We start from the raw sequence: 25,709 nt of genomic DNA, 5'->3' as shown, positions 1-25,709 counted from the left end.
TCCATTTGAGAGAGTTTCAGAAGATTATTGCTATGTGCCAACACTGTTTTTGGTAAACAAATGCTCAACCAACCTCTCAGAATTCAGAAATGATGCGTCTTTTGATCGAGTAGAAATTTGGGAACACGCACACTTTTCCAGGGGATATACCATAGACATCTATTTAAAAAAAAAATTATTATGTTGGCCTAAAGCTAATTATAATTAGCCTACTTTTAAAATAACCATAACCAACACTTCATTTCTTACCCTAAATAAACTATTTGCGTTTTTAGAATTTATAAAACAGTATTTTCTATTTTCCAATGGACTATGTCCCCAAAAAGGGAGTTTTTTTTTCCTTTTGGGGACAGTTTTGTCCCCATGTTATAGCGAAGTGCATAAATACATACACACAATCTCTTAGAACAAGTCAGGGCTGGTTAAGAAGAGTAGTTTTCATCGTTTGTGTGTGTTTGAAGTACCAGTTCAAGTGTTTCATTGACAACAGTTCAGACTTGTGTCAGTTTTTGTGTTGCCACATCATGAAACAGTTGTCTTGCTCATTACCACATTCCAAACTGATTTGTATGAAAGATTTCCATGGGATTAATGCAGGTGGATCAGGGCAGGTCCCACGCTCTTGCTGATGTCAGTATATGCTGACTCTATCTGCTGACTCGGCCCTGAGAGATGATGACAACCCTTTAAATTCCACCAATACTCCATTTAATTGGGGGAAGGTGTTTAGTCTCTCTAGAAGGAGAGTCTATAGGAGTGGCCTGTTCTTCTGAAGCCTAGAGCAGTTGTGAAGATGCCTGTAGTACTGTAGATGGACAGGAGGTCAGGAGGTTGAAGGGAGGTTTGAACAGAAAATTCCTCCTGAAGATCTTTTAGACCTCCCTTGTGAGCTATTTCACTATTAGAGCAGGATGTTATTTGAGAGCAGGTTTCAACTTGCCTTAATTTGGTAGGGAGGATCTTCTCAAGGCATTCTCATGCCTTTCTTTCTGACTTTACATGTGGGAGGGGACATTTGTCAGCTTTTTGGCTTTGTGTTACTTGGTGCAATCGATAGCTCATTTGACATCTAGATTGAAAGGTAATTTCAAGGTGGTGGGTTCAAGTCCTACCAGTGTTGCAGCTTTTTTAGGAGTGGTGTGGCATAGTGGAAAAGATCGGGGCTGGTAATTGGATTGTTATAGGGTCAAGCCCCTTGAAGGTGCACTAATTAATTTTACACTAATAAAACAAGTAGTATTCGACTGGTCTTGTGGTCATAACTTGGCAGCCACCATGAGGAGACCATCTCAATGGTGAAAAAAATATATTTTAAAAGGTTACTTGTAGGGTTGTCACGATACCAAAATTTCGATATTATGTACCAATACAAGTGAAATTTCACAGTTTTCAATACCAATTTCGATATTGCAGCAAAAAATGCTAATATGGAAATATGCTATTCATCGCACAATCCATTAGCCTATTTAAAAAGTTCAAGTTCAATGCAAATAATATATTTAAAAAAAGAAATGCATGTTCCTTTCTAATGTTGTTCTAAATGTATGCATTGCATAAGTGTTTTTAAAGGGATAGTTCAACCAAAAAATAAAAAATTCTCTCATTATTTACTCACCCTCATGATATCCCATGTGTCTATAACTTTCTTGCTTCACTAGAACTCATTTGAAGGAAAAAATAAATAAAATTCTTAGCTCAGTATGTCCTTAAAATGCAAGTGAATGGCGATGTCTGTCTGATTTTTGGAACTTAAATGAGAAAGTCAGCATAAACGTCATCGATACAGACAAATTAATGTCTTCTAAAGAGATACGATTGCTTTTGGTGTGAAAATGAACAATATTTAAGTCCTTTTTAACTATGATCCAACCCTTCAGGATAGGGTGGAGTTCATGCGGTCTCTCGTGTGATGTATTTGTGTTGCCATCAATACAGACGTAATCTCACATTCTGCACACGGTTGAGACATCCAGGTTAAGCAGGAAAACGCACCATTGTGAGAAAAGAAACCGATAAAAACAGATCTAAACAAAAATCAACCAAACTACTGTACAGCTTTCCTCCTCACTTGTAAACAGTGCTGCTCTTCCCACTGTGACACACGTAAGTCAGTTCTCGCATGTTTCCAATGTGATTATGTCACACGCGTCCTTCTGCCGACCGGAAGCATGATTAGGGTTTAAAAAGTACTTAATATTTATCTTTTTCTCACCAAAAGCAATCATGTTGCTTTAGAAGGCATTTATTTAACAGGTGGCGGATAACTGTATAGACCGCCTTCTCAATGTCTGCTGGCATGATTACTGAACGGTCAGATTATTAACGACAACTAATCAATGATCAATTAATCATTTACATTAGGGATATTAATGATTAATGTAAATGTAACGATTGCTTTTCAACATTTGCATTTTTTTTTTTTTGTACTTTTATTAAGTACAACAGCACTCTTGTTTGTGATTTATTGCTTTTATTATTATTACAAAGAATATTTAATTTTATTATACATTTGTAATATATTTAGTCTCAATTTCTTCAATTTCAGGTGTTGTTTTTTATTATAAACCGAGCTTTTAGTTTGATGCACATTTTTTTATATGATGGAAGCCTCACACCTACAGATAAACAGTTTGCTACATGGCCCAATGTGATCATTAAAGTGCAAATGCTGTGATTTAAATCCAAATATATAGTCGATATGTCCTGTGCGCTTCACAGTGGATGCGTGCTCTGCTCTGTTATCTCATACAATGTGCACGATTCTCAATGTCTTCGGAGTTTCCAGTGTATGAGCGGTTTGATTCACACATTCATGCAGCTCATGAATAGCGGTTTAATAATCACACTTTGACATATCATGATTCTAATTTGATTGATCATGCATACATTTTTTTTCCTCAAATTTGTCATTCGTTTGTGAGCATTTGGAAGCAGTCAGACATGTGTCAGTCAGACAGCATGCGGATATTGAATCGAGTCGTTACAGAACAAATACTGGTATCGTGACATCTTTTTTTTATTTTAATATTGACTTGATACCGAAGTACCTGTACTTTTGATATCCCTTTTTATTAATATGACTGGAGTCTTCATCTCATGTGAGTGCTCATAAAAATTATTTGGATCTGGTCTCTTTTTTTTAGAAATGGAGCCGGTTCTGAATAACAACCCCAGATTTGATCACTGACTATAAGTGTCCACATGCAGTGTTCACAAGGTATTACTTTTCAGGATTTACACTCACCTAAAGGATTATTAGGAACACCTGTTCAATTTCTCATTAATGCAATTATCTAATCAACCAATCACATGGCAGTTGCTTTAATGCATTTAGGGGTGTGGTCCTGGTCAAGACAATCTCCTGAACTCCAAACTGAATGTCAGAATGGGAAAGAAAGGTGATTTAAGCAATTTTGAGCTTGGCATGGTTGTTGGTGCCAGACGGGCCGGTCCGAGTATTTCACAATCTGCTCAGTTACTGGGATTTTCACGCACAACCATTTCTAGGGTTTACAAAGAATGGTGTGAAAAGGGAAAAACATCCAGTATGCGGCAGTCCTGTGGGCGAAAATGCCTTGTTGATGCTAGAGGTCAGAGGAGAATGGGCCGACTGATTCAAGCTGATAGAAGAGCAACTTTGCCTGAAATAACCACTCGTTACAACCGAGGTATGCAGCAAAGCATTTGTGAAGCCACAACACGCACAACCTTGAGGCGGATGGGCTACAACAGCTGAAGACCCCACCGGGTACCACTCATCTCCACTACAATTAGGAAAAAGAGGCTACAATTTGCAAGAGCTCACCAAAATTGGACAGTTGAAGACTGGAAAAATGTTGTCTGGTCTGATGAGTCTCGATTTCTGTCGAGACACTCAGATGGTAGAGTCAGAATTTGGCGTAAACAGAATGAGAACATGGATCCATCATGCCTTGTTACCACTGTGCAGGCTGGTGGTGGTGGTGTAATGGTGTGGGGGATGTTTTCTTGGCACACTTTAGGCCCCTATAGTGCCAATTGGGCATCGTTTAAATGCCACTGCCTACCTGAGCATTGTTTCTGACCATGTCCATCCCTTTATGTTTTTTCTGTTAATATGGATCAGTTCTCTTCATCTGTAGCTCCTGTTCTCTGTGGGGTTCCTCAGGGATCCATTCTGGGGCCAATTCTTTTTAATTTGTATATGCTCCCTCTTGGAAATATTATTAGGAGACATAATATTTTGTTTCATTTTTACGCTGATGATACACAACTTTATCTGCCTTTGAAATCAGGTGATTCTGTTCAACACCTCTTGGAATGTATTGAAGACATAAAAAAGTGGTTATCAAGTAACTTTCTCCAGTTAAACAATGATAAGACTGAAATGATTATTTTTGGTTCTGCTGAATCTAGAAGCGCTCTTGCTAACAAGCTTGGCCAACACTTCCGCCATGTTAATTCGCATGTGAGGAATCTTGGTGGCATTATAGATTCTGACTTGGGCTTAGTCCGACAAATAAATTCAGTAGTGAAAAATAGTTTTTATCAGTTACGATTGATTTCTAATTTTAAACCAGTTTTATCTTTTCAAGACCTGGAGACTGTTCTCGATTGGATTATTGTAATTCTCTTTATGTTGGTCTTCCTCAATCCTCTCTTTTCCGTCTTCAACTGGTTCAAAATGCTGCAGCCAGATTTTTGACATCATCTAAAAAAAGGGATCATATTACACCAATCCTGGCCTCGCTGCACTGGCTTCCTGTTTATTTTAGGATTCAATTTAAAATACTGTTGTTTGTTTTTAAGGCTCTTAATAACCAGGCCCAGTCATATATTAGGGATTTAATACAGCCATACTTACCAACTAGGTCTTTAAGATCTGAAGACAAAATGTTATTGCATATTCCTCGGTCACGTTGTATACGCAAGGGTGATAGAGCATTTGCAGTTGCTGCCCCTAGGCTATGGAATCAGCTACCACTTGACATTAGACAAGCTTCATCACTGTCTACTTTTAAACGTAGGCTTAAAACACATTTTTATTCTTGAGCGTTTTGCAGTATTAAATGAGATTGTCTTTTTATTTATTTATTTTTTTTTATGACGTGTTTTTTTTTTATGAATGTATTGTATATTCATATGTACTTGGTGCGTTTGTTTTATTTTAATGTATTGTAAATTCATCTGTACAGCACTTCGGTCAGCTTTGCTGTGTTTGAGTGTGCTTTAGAAATAAATTTTACTTACTTACTTACTTTATGGCCACCATGTACCCATCCTCTGATGGCTACTTCCAGCAGGATAATGCACCATGTCAAAAAGCTTGAATCATTTCAAATTGGCTTCTTGAACATGACAATGAGTTCACTGTACTAAAATGGCCCCCACAGTCACCAGATCTCAACCCAATAGAGCATCTTTGGGATGTGGTGGAACCGGAGCTTCGTGCCCTGGATGTGCATCCCACAAATCTCCATCAACTGCAAGATGCTATCCTATCAATATGGGCCAACATTTCTAAAGAATGCTTTCAGCACCTTGTTGAATCAATGCCACGTAGAATTAAGGCAGTTCTGAAGGCGAAAGGGGGTCAAACACAGTATTAGTATGTGTTCCTAATAATCCTTTAGGTGAGCGTATATACATGAGCAAATGTTTTTAGGGAACCGAGCTTGACATCTGTTGAGTTCAGTTAGTTTGTCAAGAAAAATGGCTGTAAATATTCATGTGAAGGATTACTGTGGAGCAGTCAGCACTCAGACAAAGCATACCGAGTCTACAAGTTACACTAGTTTAATACAATAGTGGATCTGCAAGAGAATGGGTTTCCCTGACAGACGTAGTGTCTACTGCATTCATGCAAATAAAACAACATGCTTTTCTTGTGAAAATGCCCTGGAACTAGAGGCTTGTTATCTGATCCTCATCAGAAATGAGTTATAAGTAGAGATTCCTTCTGAATATAGACCTGAATATAGTTCTAAAATAGTATTAGTTTAATACACTGGACCTGCTAATAGCCTGATAAATGCTTAATTTATAAAACACATGTGTTGGAATGCTGACCTCCATAAAATACATCACTTCAAGGATCTGAGACAGTAAACCCAGTGTTTCCCATTAATTACCTAGACCGTGGTGGCCTGGTCTGATTTGTCCCACCACAGTTGCATAATTAAATTTTTACAATTCTAATAATATAGGGATGCACCAATGCCACTTTCTCTTCCGATTCCAATATCGGAAATCTCATTATCGGCCGATACCAAGCGATACCAGTGTTGTTTTTTGCATAATCAGTTAGAATATCTTTACATTATTGTGTGGAACTAATTGGAAGTACTCTTTAATATATAAAGAAACACAAACCTTTAACTACACATTATTTCAATATAAATGTATAGCTTATTAAGAAACACTTTATTATTAACTAATATACTGGATAATGGAGCAGCAAAATTAAAAGTAATTCTTTTTTTTTCATTTTTTTTTTTTCAAAAATGTTTTAACTTGCTGTTAGACTTGAAAGGATTCAATTTTTTTGTTCAATTTAGTTGCAAGACATCAGTCCACTTTTCCATCAGTTATTTTTTGGAACACATTCAACTTAAATATTTTTATAAATTAAACAAATACTAATGAAGATAATAATAATAATAATTATTAATATTATTATTATTGACTTTTAATTTTAAATACAACAGTAATATGTTTAAATCGTGCACTTTTTAAACCCTCACACTTTTACTTTGACATTCTAAACTCTCAAGAAGTCCTGAAAGTGTCTGTTTGTAGGCAAGTTCACAGTAGTTTAATTCACTTCTTATTCAAATTCTGGTAAAATGCACCTCTGGCACCATTCTAAATGCATGTTATAAGTTAACCGAACTATTGAGCATCTACATCTGAGATGCTGTTCTTGAGTAGCGTGCAAATATTGCGCTCCGCTGTAAAGGCTAAAAATAGTCAACAGAGCAGCACTATTCACTAATGTGCTGGTGCTGAGCATACTATATATTTACTTATTAAACACAGCCATTTGTGATTCACAGAGCTATTGCACGTCTTCAAGTGGGTTTGAATAAAATGCACGAGTCATATGAGCTGCTTTAATGGTGTTTTTATTGTTCTTTTATGTAATTTTTGGAGCTTGACAGTAACGAACATGACTAACACACAGTATTTGATTTGGATCCGTCTAAAAGCTTCAGTATCGGAGCCGATACAATCCAGGTATCGGATTGGTGCATCCCTAATAATAACTTTTTTTTTTTTTTTTTTTTGCGCCATTGCTTCGGCAAAACATTTCTCACTCCCAGTCAGTTAGACCCCCCCCCACCTCCACACTGTACACACGCACTGGAACCACCTGGCGGCATTTTGAGGACACAACATCGTTTGAGGTAACTAACGTTACTGTATCCACTGCAGTTATCCAATAGTCCACACAGAATTTTTGCATCATCAATGTACGTTAGGTAACGTTAGCTTTCAGTGTCCTTGCTTATGTCGACTGACATATCCAGCTGCTTTTTCGTGAAAAACAATGTATAACGTATGTAACAATATATCTAGTTAGCTAACGAAACACTGAAACTGGAATATACAGAAGGTCATGTGCATTTAGGGTTGTGTATTAAGTTCATGTGAGCTGACTTCAGATATGCCTTCTTGCAGTTCCGCTCCTGTGCTGTTCCTGTCCCTGTTCCTTCCTGTTGTTATGGAAGCACCTTTCCTTTCACTCACACAAACATGCTTGTTTAGCTACTGTAAATGAGGACAATCCATAGACTTCTTTTTGTTTTTATGTAAAGCTAATTATATTTACTACTCACTAACCCTACACCTATTTTATTTCTTTGTATATGAGTTGTTTTAGCACAACCGCAAAGGGGACAATTTTGTCCTCAAATTAGGCCTGTAGGTAAGTAAGCAAACTCTGCCCCGGACAATCAATGGAAGACCGGAAGACAATGGCTATAGACTACAAACAAACAGAAAACTTGTGGGACTCGCATAACATTAAATGTTAAATGCAGAGGGTGTCATTTGCTGGACCAGACCACAAGATGCTTTTGAATGTGGTATTTAATTGCGATAACAATTGCTTCTAATCATATGTCACTTTTTTCCATGAACATTTGTTCTCTCTCACTATAAACAAATTCTTCTTAATAGAACCTTTCTTCTTTTCATAAAGCTTTGATAACCCTGCAGGCTCAGTTCTTTTCATTTCAGTTTGTATTTTCACACAGAAGGGTGTGTCTGTGTGTTTTTTAACTCTTGACTGTTTATGCATCTTTCTTTCCCCCCTTTAACATACTCCGCTATGTTATGAGAGCCTTAAAATAATGTGTTAAAGTGAAGAATTTATTGCAGAAATATTTGACTAATTGCATAATATAATATAATACAATATAATAGCTATACAGGTTGGCTGGGTTACAAAAGAAGCAAAAGAAAACAAAACATTGAAAAAGTCCAATGGATCAAAAGTAAATCAGACAAATAAGAGAGAGATTTTGTTTTGTTATTTAGACATATTTTGATAATTTTTTTAAATGGTATACTTTTATATTTGACTATCATTCATATGTTTTTGAAGCCTGAAAAGAAAACCATATACCCATATTTTATTTATTAAATTACTTTGTTGTGTGCATGAAGCACACATAGTGAGTTTGTATGGTAATTAATCATCATATTCGTGAAATACCTAAAAACAGGCAATTAATCATCATTTTCACAGTTATTTGTTTTTTCAATTAATTGTCAGCTAAATTTCACAATCTAATTTTCAGTATTAGGTTCCTACCTTGTGAATTGTTTTGTTTAAAATGTGTACGAAATTTCAAACAGTGACCGCAGCTTGTATCATTATTAAAAATGCGATTTCATGACATCATATAAATTGATAGAATGTGAGATTTGTACATTTAAAAAAAAAATTAAATGCAAAATATATATAAAAATTTTACAATATACTATATTGCATGAATATATATGAAGAGGCCCCATCTCTCTGTTTACTTAATATATATTTTTAGTTACATTATGCTTACATGTCATCTCCAACATGATCATAGAGGGTTGTTAGGGCTACACAATGTTATCCAAAAATCATATTGTGATGATTATTGTGATTTTATATTTAAAATAAAATTCAATCTGCATTCTCATATTGCTGCTTGGAAAACAAAGTGGAAAGATTTATTTACATAAAATCAAATTAAATAACAAAAATAGGTTAATTCATACAAAATAATAAATAATTATTACTGATACTATTACGTGTAGAGCTGCCTATCAATTAACTTTTGTAATCAAATGAATAACATGATGTGCTGATAATGATAAAATAGTTATAAATTATTATATTTAAATAATTTAATTATATAATAATATAATTAAAATACATTATTGTGGCAGACAAGTAAAGCATTGATTAAGCAATACAAAAAGTGTTTCTTAAAAGGCAATAGATGTTTTAGATGTTTATTCACATATCATTGAACAGAAGCCTATTATTGGCCTACAGTCCACAGCAATCCATTTTGCAATTGAACTCATCAATATGTCCAACATGTTATAAGGGCTTTTCGAAGGACACTTCTATATACACTAGCGTAGTGTAGAGTTTTTAGGATGCTTTGTCAAGTTAAATGTAGTTTGAACCCTGCATTCGGAGTTGCGCTCTGTCCAGCTGTTTGATTGCAAAAACGCGTCCTTATCTTGTGCCATCTGCTGTCAGTAAAGTGTGGTTTGTTGTGTTAATATATTTTTGTGAACTTCTCTGAGGCCACTAAAACACTGTATCATGAGCCCCAAGCATACTTGTAGTATATGTAGATTACAGACGGAACATAGTGCCGCCTATTCACTTTGAATGTGGACTGTAGGCCTGTATGTTTATTTAGTAAATCGCATCATTTCATGGTTTATTGATTGCACAAGGCCTTCTGCACACACAGGCTTATGATGAAAAGTTGTCTAGTAGACTATCACTTACTCTGTTTCACACTCCATTTCTACCCAACTAAAAATCTTTTATCAAGTTACAGTGTTTTGTTTGGTAATGCTAGATGGTGTGCATGTCCATGTCCATTGTTGCTATCTTGCCTGATTGCTATTGGGAACAATTCACAATCAAAAGACCTAAACTAACTATACAGGTTTATGACAGTTATACTTTTTGGTACATGTTTATACTTGTATAGTTTTCACACTGTTGTCTGTATTCAGCTATTTGCACTGAGGCATAATGTAGCTTTAAAGGAATATTTGTAGTACATTTAATGTTAACGACAAGTTAACTTAATTGAGAGCTGTTGAAAAAGTGTTGACATTTATGCTCTGTGGCAGGGTGAGCAAGAGACAGACACAGTGGGGGTGTAGTGTCAGGCATCGGAGAAACATTTATTGGAAATGATAATAAACTGAAAATGTCCAAAAAGGGGAATAAAGTGTCCATGAGAAGTAATGTCCAAGACAATGGGGTATCTGATGCCCTTGCAGTGAATGGGCTATTTGTAGGCAGGGGTATTGTCCATAGGATGGTCCAGGACATGGGCAAGGTCCGATGGTTGTGCACACTCCCCTCCTTGCATTCCCAGGGGCCTGTCTTCCCAGGTGTGTGAGGGGAAGTGTGGTCTGGCATCCATGCCTGTCGGCAGCACCATGCGCTTACACCCCCAGTGAATAGGGCTGGGTGATATGTGTTACATGCCTATTGCCTATTAACAATATACAATATATATCTCGATAATTATGTATTTCCTCTAAAATGGCTCAAAAGTGTGTATGTGTGTTGAGGGCGGGTCAGAGGAACCATCATTGCATCCAAACTGCCACTGTAGCCAAGTAGATTCAAGATTTTAAAGACATTAAATAAAGGGGGGGCCTGGGTAGCTCAGCGAGTAAAGACACTGACTGCCACCCCTGGAGTTCGTGAGTTCGAATACCAAGGCGTGCTGAGTGACTCCAGCCAGATCTCCTAAGAAACCAAATTGGTCCGGTTGCTAAGGAGGGAAAATTCACATGGGGTAACCTCCTTAAGGTCGCTATAATGTGGTTCGCTCTCGGTGGGGCGTCTGGTGAGTTGTGCGTGGTTGCCGCGTTGGATGCCCGGATTGAGGCAAGTCACTACGCCACCACGAGGACTTGCAGTGCAATGGGAATTGGGCATTCCAAAATGGGGAGAAAATGAAAAAAAAGATATTAAATAAAAATCTATTTAAAAATAATTTGTTTTCATTAAATAAACACAAGAGAATGAAATTCAATAATTTTCATTTATATGCACTTTAAATTTATATTCCATATGCAATGATGCATAGTAGCTTAATAAAAAGCATTATTTTGTTTTATCATGTTTTTACTAATACATTTTGTGAATGAACATGGTGTGCAAAGCTACTTCACTGACTTTGAAACCTTAGGTGAACATTGCATAATACTAAATTATTACTGTGGGACACATCAGGTTTATTAATATAATATAAAGCTTAATTATAATTATTATTATAGTGTTCCTGAAACACTGTAATCTCCTATTCTGTGCCGCGTTTGTAGATTTGTATAACTTGTAGCAGTTACTTAATGTTTGGAATTGTGCGAATGCTTGAACTTGCATTACTTTGATTTCACAATGCACTTGAACTGATCTGAGAGCACTGCCATGTGCATGCACACAGATCAGCACATCACCAGTTTGTTCTGAATCACACACAGACCATGTTTATCTGTCTTTAAATCACAGCCTTTTTTTGATTAATAATCTCATATGACCAACTCGTTATTTTGATTAATTGTACAGCCCTGAATGATCGTAAAATTAGTCTACTGATTCGCTCTTTATGAAACTTAATGGCCAAATTAAAGAACATTAAAATCACAATATTGGTCAATTTGACATCGTCAGCTAAATGATCTCGATTATATAATTAATATTCCATATATGGCCCAGCCCTACTGGCAACACATCTAACTTGCGCCTGGTTCTGAATGGAGTTGGTCCGGCACGCATCTAATTTGGCCGATACACTTCCCGCTATGTTCCTGGACCTGCGAGGACATTTTATTTTTGCAAACTGATACATTTTTGTTAACTAATGTCAAAATTATTTTCTATAATAATCAATGGCATGCCACGAGTGTTGTCGATAGAGCTTAACTTGTGTTTATCATTGGCAGTGATTCTTTTCTTTCTTGTGGTGCAATTTATATTAAAACCTAACATTCCCTTGTTTCTGTTCCAACCTAGCCCGCACCAGTGCCGTTATGGCAGAGTTTAGGAGGATTCACGAGCAGCAGTATACAGTGGCACTGTTCAACAGTGTGCGCTTTGAGATTGAAGGAGGGGGGAACACCCAGACACAACTTCTACACAGAAAGGTACAACTCCAGTCTCCAACTTTGCTTTTATTTCACATCTATATCTGTCCAGGGGCGTAGATCCAGTTAATATTGTAAAGAGTCCTGTTGAATAGTCCTGTTTGTTGCCCACCCCAAGCTGAAAACAGATCCACACCTTTGCATCTTTTGATTCAGAAATAAGGTTTCACTTTGTTTTTTAGGTCTTTGTGGCCCTCTCTGCTCCATCGTGGCTTTTACTTTGTTTTTATCTCAATTTAGATTGTGGCGGCTATTTTGATTTTCCCTTTTTTCCCTGCTGTTCCGTTTTCCTTCTCATGTTGAAGGCTCACTGTGTTCGTGCTTATCGACATTAAGTCAGCGAAAGGAGCAAATTCAGACATGTTAAATAACTGTGACGAAGCCCTGAATAGCACTCTCTCTCACTCACTCACTGACACACACACACACACACACAATTACATAAAGACTTCAGATGCTGCAGAATCAAATAATTTTTGTTGACTGGAGGACTGGTTCATTTGTGATGTGGATCGTTGTCAAGTGCTCTTGTTCTGAGGGCATTATCCTTCGGTAACTGTTAATGACAGAGAAATAAAACAAAGAAATAGATTTTTGGGGTCCGCTATTTGAAAAAAGTATTGGCCTTAATTGACATGTTTATGAAGATGTAGTCCCACAGCAATCTCACTTGTCTTCAGTCATCATCTTAGTTAATGAAAAACATTAAAAAAAAATTAAAAAAAAAAAGAAATCCATTAGACAAACCAAACAAATAGCTAAAACAAATATTACCTGGTTATAAAGAACTAAAATTATCTTTGCTTTGGTCTTAAGTTAGACCCCAACCCCCCTACCCCACCGCACGTCATAAAGTTATCTGATATTGACTAAATGCGAATATCTAGGCTTTTGCATAGTAAATGCTTCTCAAGAATTGTACACTTTCCTTTTGAATACAAAAATACTTATTTTTGAAGTCCTGTGTTGTTGAGTGGGACAGGTGGGCCTGAAAATATTTGTCTGGATTGATGTATCAATCAAAGATCTTTCAAAGATTAACTGATGAACTGTGTTTAAAGCATGTATACTCAATGAGTATGAATTAGTACAAAGCTGTGGTCTTGATTGTAGACATAACAGACCCTGAATGTCTTTTATGTACCAATTGCTCCACCTATTTCTTGATTTAGACTAAATTAGTGACCTCAATGTTATATAAATACGTCTAGAGCTGCTTGGAGGCCTTTTTGTTGTTACTAGACTGTTGGGAATGTTTCAATTGGGTCTTTAAACACCATCCAGTGTTATGTTTAGTCACGCTTTCATCTAGCAAAACGATTTCGATTCCCATTAATTTGCAGTGTGTTTGTTCCCACCACAGGATCCACTGAAGAACAAGTCCATCTTCTCAGGAGGTCTGTTTCAGTATCTGGAAGAAAGTAAGAAATGGAGGAGCCGGTTTTTGTATGTGGGTGAATCCTACAACATTGGCTTGTACGAGAGCAAAGCGGTGAGTGTAAACAGCTAAGTGGGCTTTTTATTTTTGGGACCATTGCACAAACATGACCAGCTTAAGTAAAAGTAAACAAAAGTTACATTTGTTTTAGGGAACGCAGTCTTGATCTAGCACAACCATTTATTTATTTTCCTAAGCTTTGCCTAAATCGAGAGTGTGGTGATATTACTGGTCATGTATGATATTTCCCCAGCTGCAGTGTGATTATGAACTGTCTGTTTCCTTTACAGGCACATGATCGAAGTCTCCACCCCAAAGGGATCATAAACTGTGCCGGGTACAGAGCCCTGACCTCTATGGCGGAATATCTGGAGCTTCTCAACAATAGCCTGCCTGGTGAGTGATGAGCAGGCTTTAAATGAGAAATGTATTCAAAACTAAACTTGTGAATAAAGAATTCGATTTAATGAAAACATATTAGTGTGGACATGGCCAAATATAATAAAATGATCTTGTAGAACATGAAAAATAATTTAAAGAGAATTGAGAAGAAAATCATTCAGAAATGTACAACTCCAATTTCTCACACTGTAGGAATTGCTTTTCGTCGAGTAGGCTCGTATTTGATTATTAGAGGATTTGTTTAATCAAATTCAGCACTCTATATATGATATATAGACTATTCAGTCTAATCGGTTTAATTTGACATAATTTGTGTTTGACCATCATGAGCAGCATGTATTTTATGACTGGTTTGTTTTTAGATACAAAGGCCAAAGCAGGCAATTCTCCATTTCTGAAGTGTCCCTCTCAGTTTCCCCTCATCCTGTGGCATCCGTATGCACGCCATCACTACTTCTGCGTCATGACAGAGAAAGAACAGCAGAAGTGGCATGCCGTCTTCCAGGATTGTGTGAGACATACCAACAATGGTGAGTCATGGTCACAAACAAAAGGCAAAACAAAGAAGTCTCACTGTTTTTAAATTTATGCCACATCCATTTCCCTTTGAAATAATCTGCTTTCCTGAGTTTTAATAAGGACTGTATTGTACTTTTACATCCTCTATCTTTCTGTTCATTCATCTGTTCATTCATGCTTGTTACTCAAAAGAATTTCTAGAAAATGTGCTCAGAAATTCTGGAATGCCTTATTAAAAATTCCCAATATTAAATTGAGCTATACCCTGGAAACCTGTGTGAAAACAATCTTTCAGGTATCGACTGTTAACTGAAACTCCTCAGACCACATGTCAGCACCTTCCCATGATGCGCTGGGGTAGATAAGAGATGGCCTCATTTGGGCTTGTCGAGACAAGAGTACAAATTACTGGCTTTGTGAATCACAAATAATAATGACAAAAGGTTTCCAAACCAGATAACATATATAATTTACCCCAGTGTAGAAGATCTAGTACTTCGGTATCTCATTGGTATATGATGATAGGCTGCTAAATACAATTTAGGGGTGTGTCTTTTAAACAGCACAGCAATATTGCTCAAGGCCTGACCCGAAGAGGCAGTCGCATGGAAGACTCATAAATTCTCTTTTGCATTCCTTCTCACCTGTCTGTTTGCGCTGAGGAAAGTCAGACCTCCCTGCTGTCCACAGCCAGAGATTGATCAATTAAAGGTGGGACCTTTAAGTCACTCATTAGCCAGGGGCTACATGTTATCGTCCCACTGATTTCCCTGCAGTAGCTATGCAAAATTTATGATGGAAATCATTCTGCTGTTTTCCCAGTACTGATCTTTCCCCATATTTAAGTCAACATGAAATGATACTGGCATCCCATTTTACACCATAATATTAGAGACACAGGATATTCAGTGATAAAATAAATTAGGCCCTGACTTGATTTTATCCATTGGAAATTGATGCATCTGCTTTTTAAGGAGGTTTTTTTAAATTGAGACCTGAATGATAAAGGTTCAGTTTGACTTTTAGAGTACCTTGATGTGTCACAATGGGAATTATTTTTCAAATCACTTGTTATTGTAATGTTTGCTATATTTATGTTAACTTGCATGAAATTACTGTGTCAGCTATTGGCAACAGTTTAGACAGGTCACTTTACCTACAATAGTAGCCTAAAACAATGTTTAAACCCCTATTTGACTATTGGTTAACATTTACCAGTTTGAGCTAAAAATGAAAGTTTGTTTTAGAGCCAGACGGACGTATTAAACTTAGATGAAAGATTACAAATGAATTGTTTCTTTGGAAAAACGTGATCTGATGAATCGTGCACAATAGAGCAACATTGCCTGCCCACTTTTTCAGCTGACTTAGTTTTGGAAGTATTTTTCCCCATAGAAATTTCAAGTACTTCATAATTTGAACTCAAAGTTGCAAGACTTAATATTTTTAATGAGGGCATGAACTACAATCCCATGTAGTAGGTGACATAATCAAATACAAATTGATTGAAAATAGAAAACTATTGATGTTTAGTTATTTAATATAAGTGTATAAACATGATTTAAGGTTATAGCTAAATATTCAGATATATATAAATAGTTTGAGCATCATTCACTGTGCAGCATGAAATTGGGAGGTTTTTGCTGGGCTCTTGGCACATCCTTTTTGCCACAATTCTCTGATTGGTTAAACATTCTCTCCGGGATCATGGGATAGAGTGTTATTCAGCACAAATTCTACTATAATTTTTTTTTTTTAAGTTGAAATAAAGCAGTAGCAGGAGTATATCAGCCTTTGAACTCACAGTACATTTGTCTTTAAATGTTTATAATGTATAAATAAATCGGTTCCCCCAATGGAAGAAAAAAAATGAAAGGTAGTTTTACTTCCAGAACAAGACTGTTGCGCTCTATAAGACCAGGAAAAATGTATCACTAAGTAATTGTGGTCAATTTTTAAATCATGTTTACTAAAAAAAGAAGATCTTCAAGAGGAAGTGTTGATCCTCAACCTGTTTTGCATATTGATTTAAAATTAACATGTAACAAGGAACTTGATCCCAGATCAAGATCTACAGCAGACACTGTGGGATATAAAGTCTCCGGCTTTCCTCCAGGCCTTTTAAAACTTAGATGTAAGATACACTGACTGACTCTGTAACAGGCCAAAACAGACAGCTCATGAGTGTTAGAAAGTATTCACACCATTTGCCTTTGAGGCAGCAGGGAGCAACTGCCACTATGACTAGTGGCAGTTGCTCTGCTAACGTGAGAGCACAACTTTGTGTTTTGGTTGGAGGGTTTCCAGAGGAGAGAACATAAGCCACATGCAAATCTGTGGTTTGTGTGTTACAGCAGGTGCTTAAAGCACTTGTTTTTATTGCCGCCATGGAACGATATCAGGATTATACGCCATCACACACACACACACAAAGGCCTTTCCTGCAGCTGAGATAAAGCAAACCCCAAAAATACAATTTGAACTGGAACTAGGCCTCTATATGAATGCAGTACATGTTTTAAGTGTATTGTCCTGGCTACAGGAAAGGAGCTATAAATTGCAAATGTTGCATTTTGTTTATCTAGTCATTTTTTTTAAGTCATTGTTCAGTCAGCCTGTGGTAGTCTTGCCTGTCTCATTAGCTGCATTTACATGGACCCTGGTAATCCATTTGTGATCAGACTATAATCTCAATCCGAATAGAACTATTCTCATATAACCACGTCAAATGGATTAAATTGGCCACATCAGATTTAAATTTCATTCGGATTGGAAGGGGGGGGTAAACCTTTTCTAATCCTTTTGAAAAGAGAATTTTTGCCATGCAAACACTTGATTCAATTGATTTGTTAAACTGGAACGATCTGCGCATGTTCAGTACTGACGCAGTAATGGTGTCATGACGTTTCGCACACAATGACACACTTTCATCACAGTGGGCATATTTGTGACCATCAGCGTAAAGAAGCAACAGCGATGAATGGAGAAAAAACTGTGAAATGATGTCTGTAAAAGCATCCAAAAGTTGCTTTTGACCCATACCAAGTGCCAGTAATATCTGAAGTCAGCAAAAATGTTGCCAGATTTGACTTTCAAAGACATTTAAACATATTTTATTCACAGTTCATCTCAGTATGCCAGCCAGTCTGATGTGTGATCGGCGAGCATGCACACACCCAGCGGTATATCATCGTAAACATCTCTCATTTAGGATTTACATAGTTTTGTGTTGTTTTCTGGTCTAATTCGGTCACTATATTACTAAATGTCTGTGATGATCCCACCAATATGAAAGATCTGCTTTTAGCTCATAAAGAGAACACAGAAAGCAACCAAGGCAAACAAACCTATGCAAATTATTCATTATTACTATTGTGTTTTCTTTGTTGTTATGCATATGTTGTTTCTCTTGTTGCATAGTTAATGGAGTCATTGTTATCTGGTGGCGTGAATGAAGTCTGTGCTTAAAAAACATATGTGATTATTTAATAACTAATATTATTATGCAGTATAGCCTACAATTAAATATATACTGTATAGTGATGTTATAGTGTTTTTCGTACAACGTTACAATCGTCACACATCTTACACAGCAGTGGTATTACAAGTGTTATACAAGTGTTTAATAGCTGCTCTCCATCACTGGTTGACTTTGCGATTTTGTCTCTGGTATGTTAACCACAGTATCACTTTATTAAGCTTTATAAATAGAAATACAAGTTTTGCTGACTTTAGTCACATCCCACAGCACAACACACAGAAGGTATGTGGAGTTTTGGTCATATACTATACGGTATTTGGCAGCGAGGTCATATGATATCACATGAAACAGGTAAATAGAACTGACCTCTTTGCTTAATTCAAAGGCTTTATATTTCAAAGCTGCATGTTTTTATTGTTGCTGGAAAATGAGTAGATGGTATATTTGAACATTTTGAATTTAATATTTTTTGTTATTTATGATGTATTGCTTATTAAAACTACAAGCCATCACACGTAGCATCATATCCTCATTTGTAGAGAAGTCTGAAATAATTGTATGTGCTCAAAGTCAAGTGTGAACACCCCTTCAAACGGTGAGGGAATGATGTATGTTTGTGCAGTGTACACACGTCACAATAGCAGTTCCGATCTGATGCTTGATGTATATAAACGCTCGCATCAATCCGATCACTTTTTGTAACATTCATGTAAATACTGATTTAATTCCGATTGAAGCAAAAAAGTCCATGTAAACGCAAGTATTGGCAACTGGGAGATTTGGAAATCAATCATGTCATCACATCCATTATGGCATAGAGTATTTCCATTGGCAATATATTCTCGTTTTAAACAAATCATTAAGCATAAATAAATGTGTGGTTTATGCTTGAATCAAGAGGAAAATTTGCTAGTGTGGTTCAGAAAAAATAACCTTAATTCAAGAGATAAAACATTCTTGTTTTTTGAGAATACTGTATCGAGCACAGAACTCTAGGGACTTTCTCACGGAGACTGCTGACTTCATCTTGTTTTCTCATGAGCCCCAGGCCAAGACAACTAGTTATGTTATACTTTCTTCCATTTTCTCTCTCTCTCTCTCTCTCTCTCACACACACTTTCTCTCACTATCTTTTGAAAAATGGGCATTGAGTGTGTTTCCTTTTCCTGACAGACTCTCACACACTCCATCCCTCCATCTGTCACTGCTGACTTCCTGTCTTTGTGGCTTTCTCTTAAATACAGCCAATCCGAAACACTTCAGCACGTATACTGTACACACAGATAAACACTGGCAAAGACACTCTGAATCACCAGCTCCTGACTTATGAGTGTTTGTGCAGCTTGCCTTTGCTCATGTCTGTGTATTTGTTTTTCCATGTCCGTCTGTGTAACTAGATCCAACTCTAACTTCCTGTTGGCAACAGGGAAGATGTTCTAAAAGGTTATCTTAGTCTGAAATGACACAGAGCTCAGATCACCTGAAATAGAAGCTGCTCAGATTGACTTTAAAGTCAACAACAAAAGAATATAATGCATAGTTCCTGTCTTATTTTGTGAAATCTATCTGTGCATGTTATTTCAAAGAGAAATTAATGGTAAAATCCAATCGATTCCAAAAAATCATCACATTAAGGAAGTAAAGTGTTGTGAATGTTGTTTCATGTAGAATGTAAAACAAACAGGACCCTATCGGTTGACTCAGATTCACATGTTTGGCTAAAAAAGCACAACATCCATGGAAGTCATATTCAATGTAGTCCATATAATTACTGTATATCTCTATTTAAATATTTTTCCTAACTGTCTTTTCACATTAGGTCTACTGGATTCTCCTAAAATTCTCTGCCTAATTGGTGGTAGCCATAGTTTTCACTAAATGAACCGAGTTTCCATTCTTTCAGGTCATGTCAGCTTTAGGTGATAAAGCTGTTTTATTTTTTTGTAACATGGTAGTTTGCCGTCATGACCGATAATGTTACATTTTCCAGGAAAATGTATAACCCCCTTTCAAGTTATCCCAACAGATGTTAATAACTTCTGACACTGTCTTTTTTTTTTTAACCTTTCTAGGACTTTCAGAAGAGTGCAAGGTATCAACACCGGCTTTCACTGACTCCCTGCGGCTATACAGGCAGGCTAAGGGTCACTACGGCACCTGGGACATGATGTGTGGTAACCCAGCACAGGTCAGTAAAGGTCATTCACATTCATTCGGATGTCTGAGGAGTACTAAACAACATCTGACACCTGTCAGCATCTTCCATGCTGCTTTGCAAATAAAATGCAGAGTTCCAATAATAGTGGCACTTCAGAGACCAAATCTTCCTGTTACCTTTTTCTACAGTGTATCTGGGTAGTTTAAGGCAGTCTTGAAATCTTGATGCTATTAAAAAAGATAAAAGACTTCCAACTCTAACTTCTAATGATGGACTGATTAGATTGAGAATGGAGGAGCAATCAGAGCCTCCCTACAGAAGAGTGAGAGTGTGTTGTTCTTACCGTTTTCATCCCAGTCCTCCATCCAGGCTTTATTCTGTGTCCCAGACAGGGGGGAGGTTGAATAAACTTTCTGTAGTAGTAGTTTAATAGTCCAATTATTAAAATAAGTTTCTTGCACCAACACTTCTAATAGTTATTTAGTTTTACATTACAATTTTACTCACTCTCTCTCTCTCTCTCTCTCTCTCTAATACTTGGAAATAAACAGGTTTTTGCTACTGTATTTTTGGTTCACGCTAAAATGAAAATTCTCTCATTTACTCACCACATGATATCCTAGGTGTATATGACATTCTTTCTTCAACAGAACACATTTGAAGAAAATTTGAAAAATATCTTGGCTCAGTAGGTCCTTAAAATGCAAGTGGATGGTGATCTGACTTTTGAAGCTCCAAAACAGAACAAATAGTCAGCATAAACTTCATCGATACGACTCCAGCTGTCAAATTAATTTCTTCTTAAGTGGAACGATTGCTTTTGTTACAAAAATATTGTTTTTTGCACCATTATTGATGTTAAATGGGTTGCAAACAGTGTTTCATGTTGACTTCAACGTGCTCAGAGTAGTGACGTTATAATCATAACAATTTCTGAATGATATCGCTCTCTCTCACACTCACTCAAAGACAGTATTATCTTTCCATCTGACCTGAACCGAACTCAATGTTCCATTAAGAGACTGAGCTCTCTGTATTTAAGATCTGGATCTGCCTCAACCCTCAATAAAGATTGAACCGCAGAGCAGAAAGACAGCTGAGAAAGTGTCATTACAGGAGTGTGTTATGGATCTTACATCTGTTTTTAACCCTAAATCAATCAACAAAAAAAAAATATGAAATTACATGTTGTATAAAGAAAATGAAGCCTGCATTAGGACCATTTAAGCCCTTTTTACCACCCAATTCTCATTATCACAGCACATCTGGACGTTTTACTTTTACTATTCCCATTCTTTTGCCATGTGCAAAAAGGTTAGCAAACCACAAAAGAGGTCATTTAAAGTAGACATAACAGTCAGTAAAAAAGACTGTTTTTCTTGATGTTCAGAGAGAGGATAAAAATGCTCACGTAAAACTAAAGCTGCGTTCACACTGTCAGCGACACGTAGCGACCAAAACAACCTCATCTCATTAATTTTCAATGAGAGCTGGCGACTTCCGGCAACACGAGCGATGGCGACCGTTGGTGACTGGATGTGGGCGTGTCCAGCAACGACCATGAGAAATGTTAAACTTTATGCAAATGAACAGCGACTTTTGGAAGAGACAGCCAATACGAGAGAAGATGGTAGAGCTCACGTGATCCTAATATTGTTATAATAATATGAATTGTAAAGAAACAGTGCTGTTTAGACTCTCCATACACACCATTGCAGCGACAAAGTAGCTGGCAATGTGAACGCAGCTTAAATGATGGCTTTTTGTCGCAAGAAGCCTTGACTATTATAAATGGACCTCAGGTGGATAAAAGTGTGAATATGGCCCCTTAATGCATACACTGTCCTGTTGGATTATGGATGACTTACACACTCCCATGATATGAATCAGTGGCTTATGGCATATTTGTTAAAACTCCCCTTTATGTCCATATTAATGGGCAGCAACCAGATCTCTAGGATTATTGGAAGACAGAATTGTTTGTTAATTTGAAACTGTCAAACATTCAAGAACTCTCTTCTTGTTAGACTGGTTTTATCACTCATGTCTTATTTTATTTATTTTGCCCTGGGTGTTCTCCTATATTTTCTTCATTCAGTCTTAAAGGAATACCCCCAAAAAAATTCATTTGAAGCATCATTTCACCCAAAAATTTAAATTATTGAATTTACTCGCCCTCATTTGCTCTGAACCTGTATGAATTTCTATCTTCCGTTGAATACGGAAGACGGACAGTAAATGAGAACTGGAGTTGTAAAGAAAAAGAAATGACCAAAAGCAGCATAAAAATATTCCATGCAATTACACCATTTCCTTGTCTGACGTTATTAATGTCACTTATTATGTCACTTACTGTAACAAGTTTTTTAGTTTGTTTTCAAAAGCTAAAATATGATACTCCATCCATTTCTGTGGTAATTTCTGTCAGATGCGATAGCATTTGAGGCATTAAGTTTGAGAGCTCAAGTTACAATTTACCAGGAATATTAATTTAAAAGTACACGTGTGCATGCGTCTGTGTGCGTGTATGTGTTAAGCTTGTTAGTGCCATTTGTTCTTGCACTCTTACAAGGGGAAAGTGCCAAAAGTTGGAAATAAAGAAGGTATTGACTTTTTTTTGTGTGTGAGGCATGGTGATTAATTTTGGAGTGCTGTATCCTCCTCACTCAGCCCTTATATTTCAGCTAGTTTGACTTAGAGGTGTTAGTTTTGTACATGCACATGGTGTGGCTGGACTCTTTACAGATGACCAGCTAATAGTCGTTTGGCCCATACAATCACTGACAGATTGTGAAAAAGAAGCCCCACCCACTGACCCCATGGCCTCTTTTTCAATAATGTTTCTGTGTTTTGGTTTGTATGTGTGCTCATATACTAACATACTCATTGCTTCATCCCTTGGTTGAAAGACCCTTTTGAAATCAAAATTGGAGTCCATGTTTGTTAGCATTGTGACCATCTACTTTATTAGCTAGTGTACTCCTTAAAATAAAAAGAAAAGACAAAATAAACTTGAAATCAATCTTCAAATGGCTTTTATTTGTCTCTGCATATTAAGATGGGATAGGAGAAGGTATTTTAACTTTGAAAAGTGACACTTTTTTAATCTTTTGACATTTTTGAATGTGCCATCTGTGAAATGGTTATTGGAGATATGATGCAGATAGTATAAAGCTAATTGTATGATCAGACAGCTTTAGGGTGTCATTAACTAGTTTCTTAAGAAGATTTCAAATTGTGCCACATGATCATTATGTAAACAACTACTTGAAATTATAGTGGAATGACACTGTAATGGTTTTCCAGGCTTAATACTTTTTTTATTTGTATTTTTTAATCTTTTTATTTCTAGATTCTGTCCAACCTTGTGATGGAAACCTTGCACCCTGAACTGAGGAATATGATCGCACCAAGGTTAAAAGGAAAACTGCAACAGAGACAGAAGGACTGGATGCTGGTCGGTTTTCATATAAAAATGTTTAATTTGTTAAAGATCAGTTATAAGTACACAATGTATGTCAGAGAGTTCATCACAAAGTGTCATATTTGCAAACTATTGTTACAATTGCATAGTGCAACTAATGGCATCTGTTACAATACATAGAGAAATGAGATGCTACATGCCTGCTGAAAAAATAAAAAAGTAAACCAAGCTTAATCTGGTCAGCTGCTCTTAATTGGTCAACCAACCTGGGCTGCGGTTTCCAAAAGGACTGCAAGCTTAAATTGATTGTAGAGGCCATTGCTGCCAATGGTCTCTATGATCAATTTAAGCTTTCTATCCTTTTTTTAAACGCAGCCCTGGTCTGGCTGTTCAATTGAAGTTTTAGAGGTGTTTTGGGCCTTTCAGCTAAACCAACTAAAAACACATTAAACTGGATAAGACCAGCCAACCAGTTTAGGCTGGTTTAAGATGAAACCATGATTACATTTATTATAATTGTAAGGTATCCTCCATTAATGTTTAGATGAAACTAGTGTTTCCCTTGGATTTAGAAAATGAAGTAATGATTACTATTCAAACATTACCACACTTTTGATTTGTGAAGATTGTTTGTTGCATTTATGGTCTGTCAGATTGCAGTTGGTGTATGTGTTTATGTGCTACAATTTCTTAGCTTTGTTTATTGTTTGTTTACTCTGTCAGATCTCTGATGCGGTGTACAGGCAGGTGCTGGCACAGACACAAACCCAACATGAAGCTCTGGTGCAGGTGTGTGAGGTGGAGAGCCCCCGCCTGGACGCTGCTCTACGCACGGATATGGACCAGATAATCACATCCAAAGAGCATGTTTCTGGAAAGATTCGTGGTAAGAGCACAATCAAACAACACTGATCTTTTACCAAACTACAGAGAACACAAATGTTGTTCTGTACGTGTACTGGGAGATTTGAAAATTAGTGTGGTCCATGGTGTGGTGTCAAGACATTCACCAAAAGTACACTTACATACGCAACATATTCTATACATACAAATTTTATATAACATTTAAAGGACAGAAACAAATAATAATAATACTGAAATAATGTTTTAATCGCAAATGCAGTTAACAATATTAATACTGAATTTTTGTCACAGAAATGCACATTTGAAAATGTACTCATATTAACTACATAAAAACAGCAAAAGTTAATTAACAACTAATTTATCTAGGGCTATGTTGACATATTAATATTATTCAAAACAATCAATTGTTTTCCTTATGCCAGACTCTTAATTATTTAAAGGTGCACTTTTTCCCTTATAAAACTTTTTCTCCTGTTGAAATGAATTACAATTTTGAAACATATGTATAAAATCATGACCACTCACATGAGAGGACTGTAGTCATATGGTAAATGGTCTGCACTTATATAGCGCCTTTTTAACCTTAGCATTATTCAAAGCGCTTTACACTGCGTCTCATTCACCCATTCAAACACACATTCACACACCAATGACGACAGAGCTGCCATGCATTGCGAGCAACTTTGGGTTCAGTGTCTTGCCCAATGACACTTCGACATGTGGAGTCGTGTGGGCCAGGAATAGAACCACCAAAACTGCGATTAGTGGACAACATGCTCTACAACCTGAGCCACAGCTGCCCCATATCAGTAACCATATAAAAGCTGTTTTATTCTACATGGTGCAGGGGCGCCCTCATGGGGGCTGACATTTTAGAATCACATGACCAGCTGATTACTACTCACTTAATCTTAGTTACCCTCTTGTTATTGGACACTTTCACTCATTGATTAAATGAATCATGGCTGATTGTGAATAGTGAATTTCTACAGTGGCATCTGTAACTGAAAAATGCTTATTTTGATTGATGCTGCATCCACACCACTAG

At 36.7% G+C, this 25,709-nt stretch overlaps 1 protein-coding gene across 1 annotated transcript in view; it reads left to right on the top strand.

Moving 5' to 3' along the window:
- The window catches only part of LOC127624591 (protein Niban 2-like), a 36,005-nt gene that overhangs the window by 1,748 nt on the left and 8,548 nt on the right, over nucleotides 1–25,709 (top strand). Inside the window, exons 2-8 of the mRNA XM_052099375.1 lie at nucleotides 12,245–12,375; nucleotides 13,739–13,867; nucleotides 14,104–14,209; nucleotides 14,578–14,745; nucleotides 20,288–20,403; nucleotides 23,726–23,830; nucleotides 24,521–24,683. Coding sequence (XP_051955335.1) covers nucleotides 12,245–12,375; nucleotides 13,739–13,867; nucleotides 14,104–14,209; nucleotides 14,578–14,745; nucleotides 20,288–20,403; nucleotides 23,726–23,830; nucleotides 24,521–24,683 — 918 coding nt within the window. The remainder of the gene's footprint in view (nucleotides 1–12,244; nucleotides 12,376–13,738; nucleotides 13,868–14,103; nucleotides 14,210–14,577; nucleotides 14,746–20,287; nucleotides 20,404–23,725; nucleotides 23,831–24,520; nucleotides 24,684–25,709) is intronic.

Source organism: Xyrauchen texanus, chromosome 31, assembly GCF_025860055.1.
Source record: "Xyrauchen texanus isolate HMW12.3.18 chromosome 31, RBS_HiC_50CHRs, whole genome shotgun sequence".
NCBI lineage: Eukaryota > Metazoa > Chordata > Actinopteri > Cypriniformes > Catostomidae > Xyrauchen > Xyrauchen texanus.
Note: the sequence above shows the minus strand (reverse complement) of the source record. Positions and strands in the feature narration are given on the sequence as shown.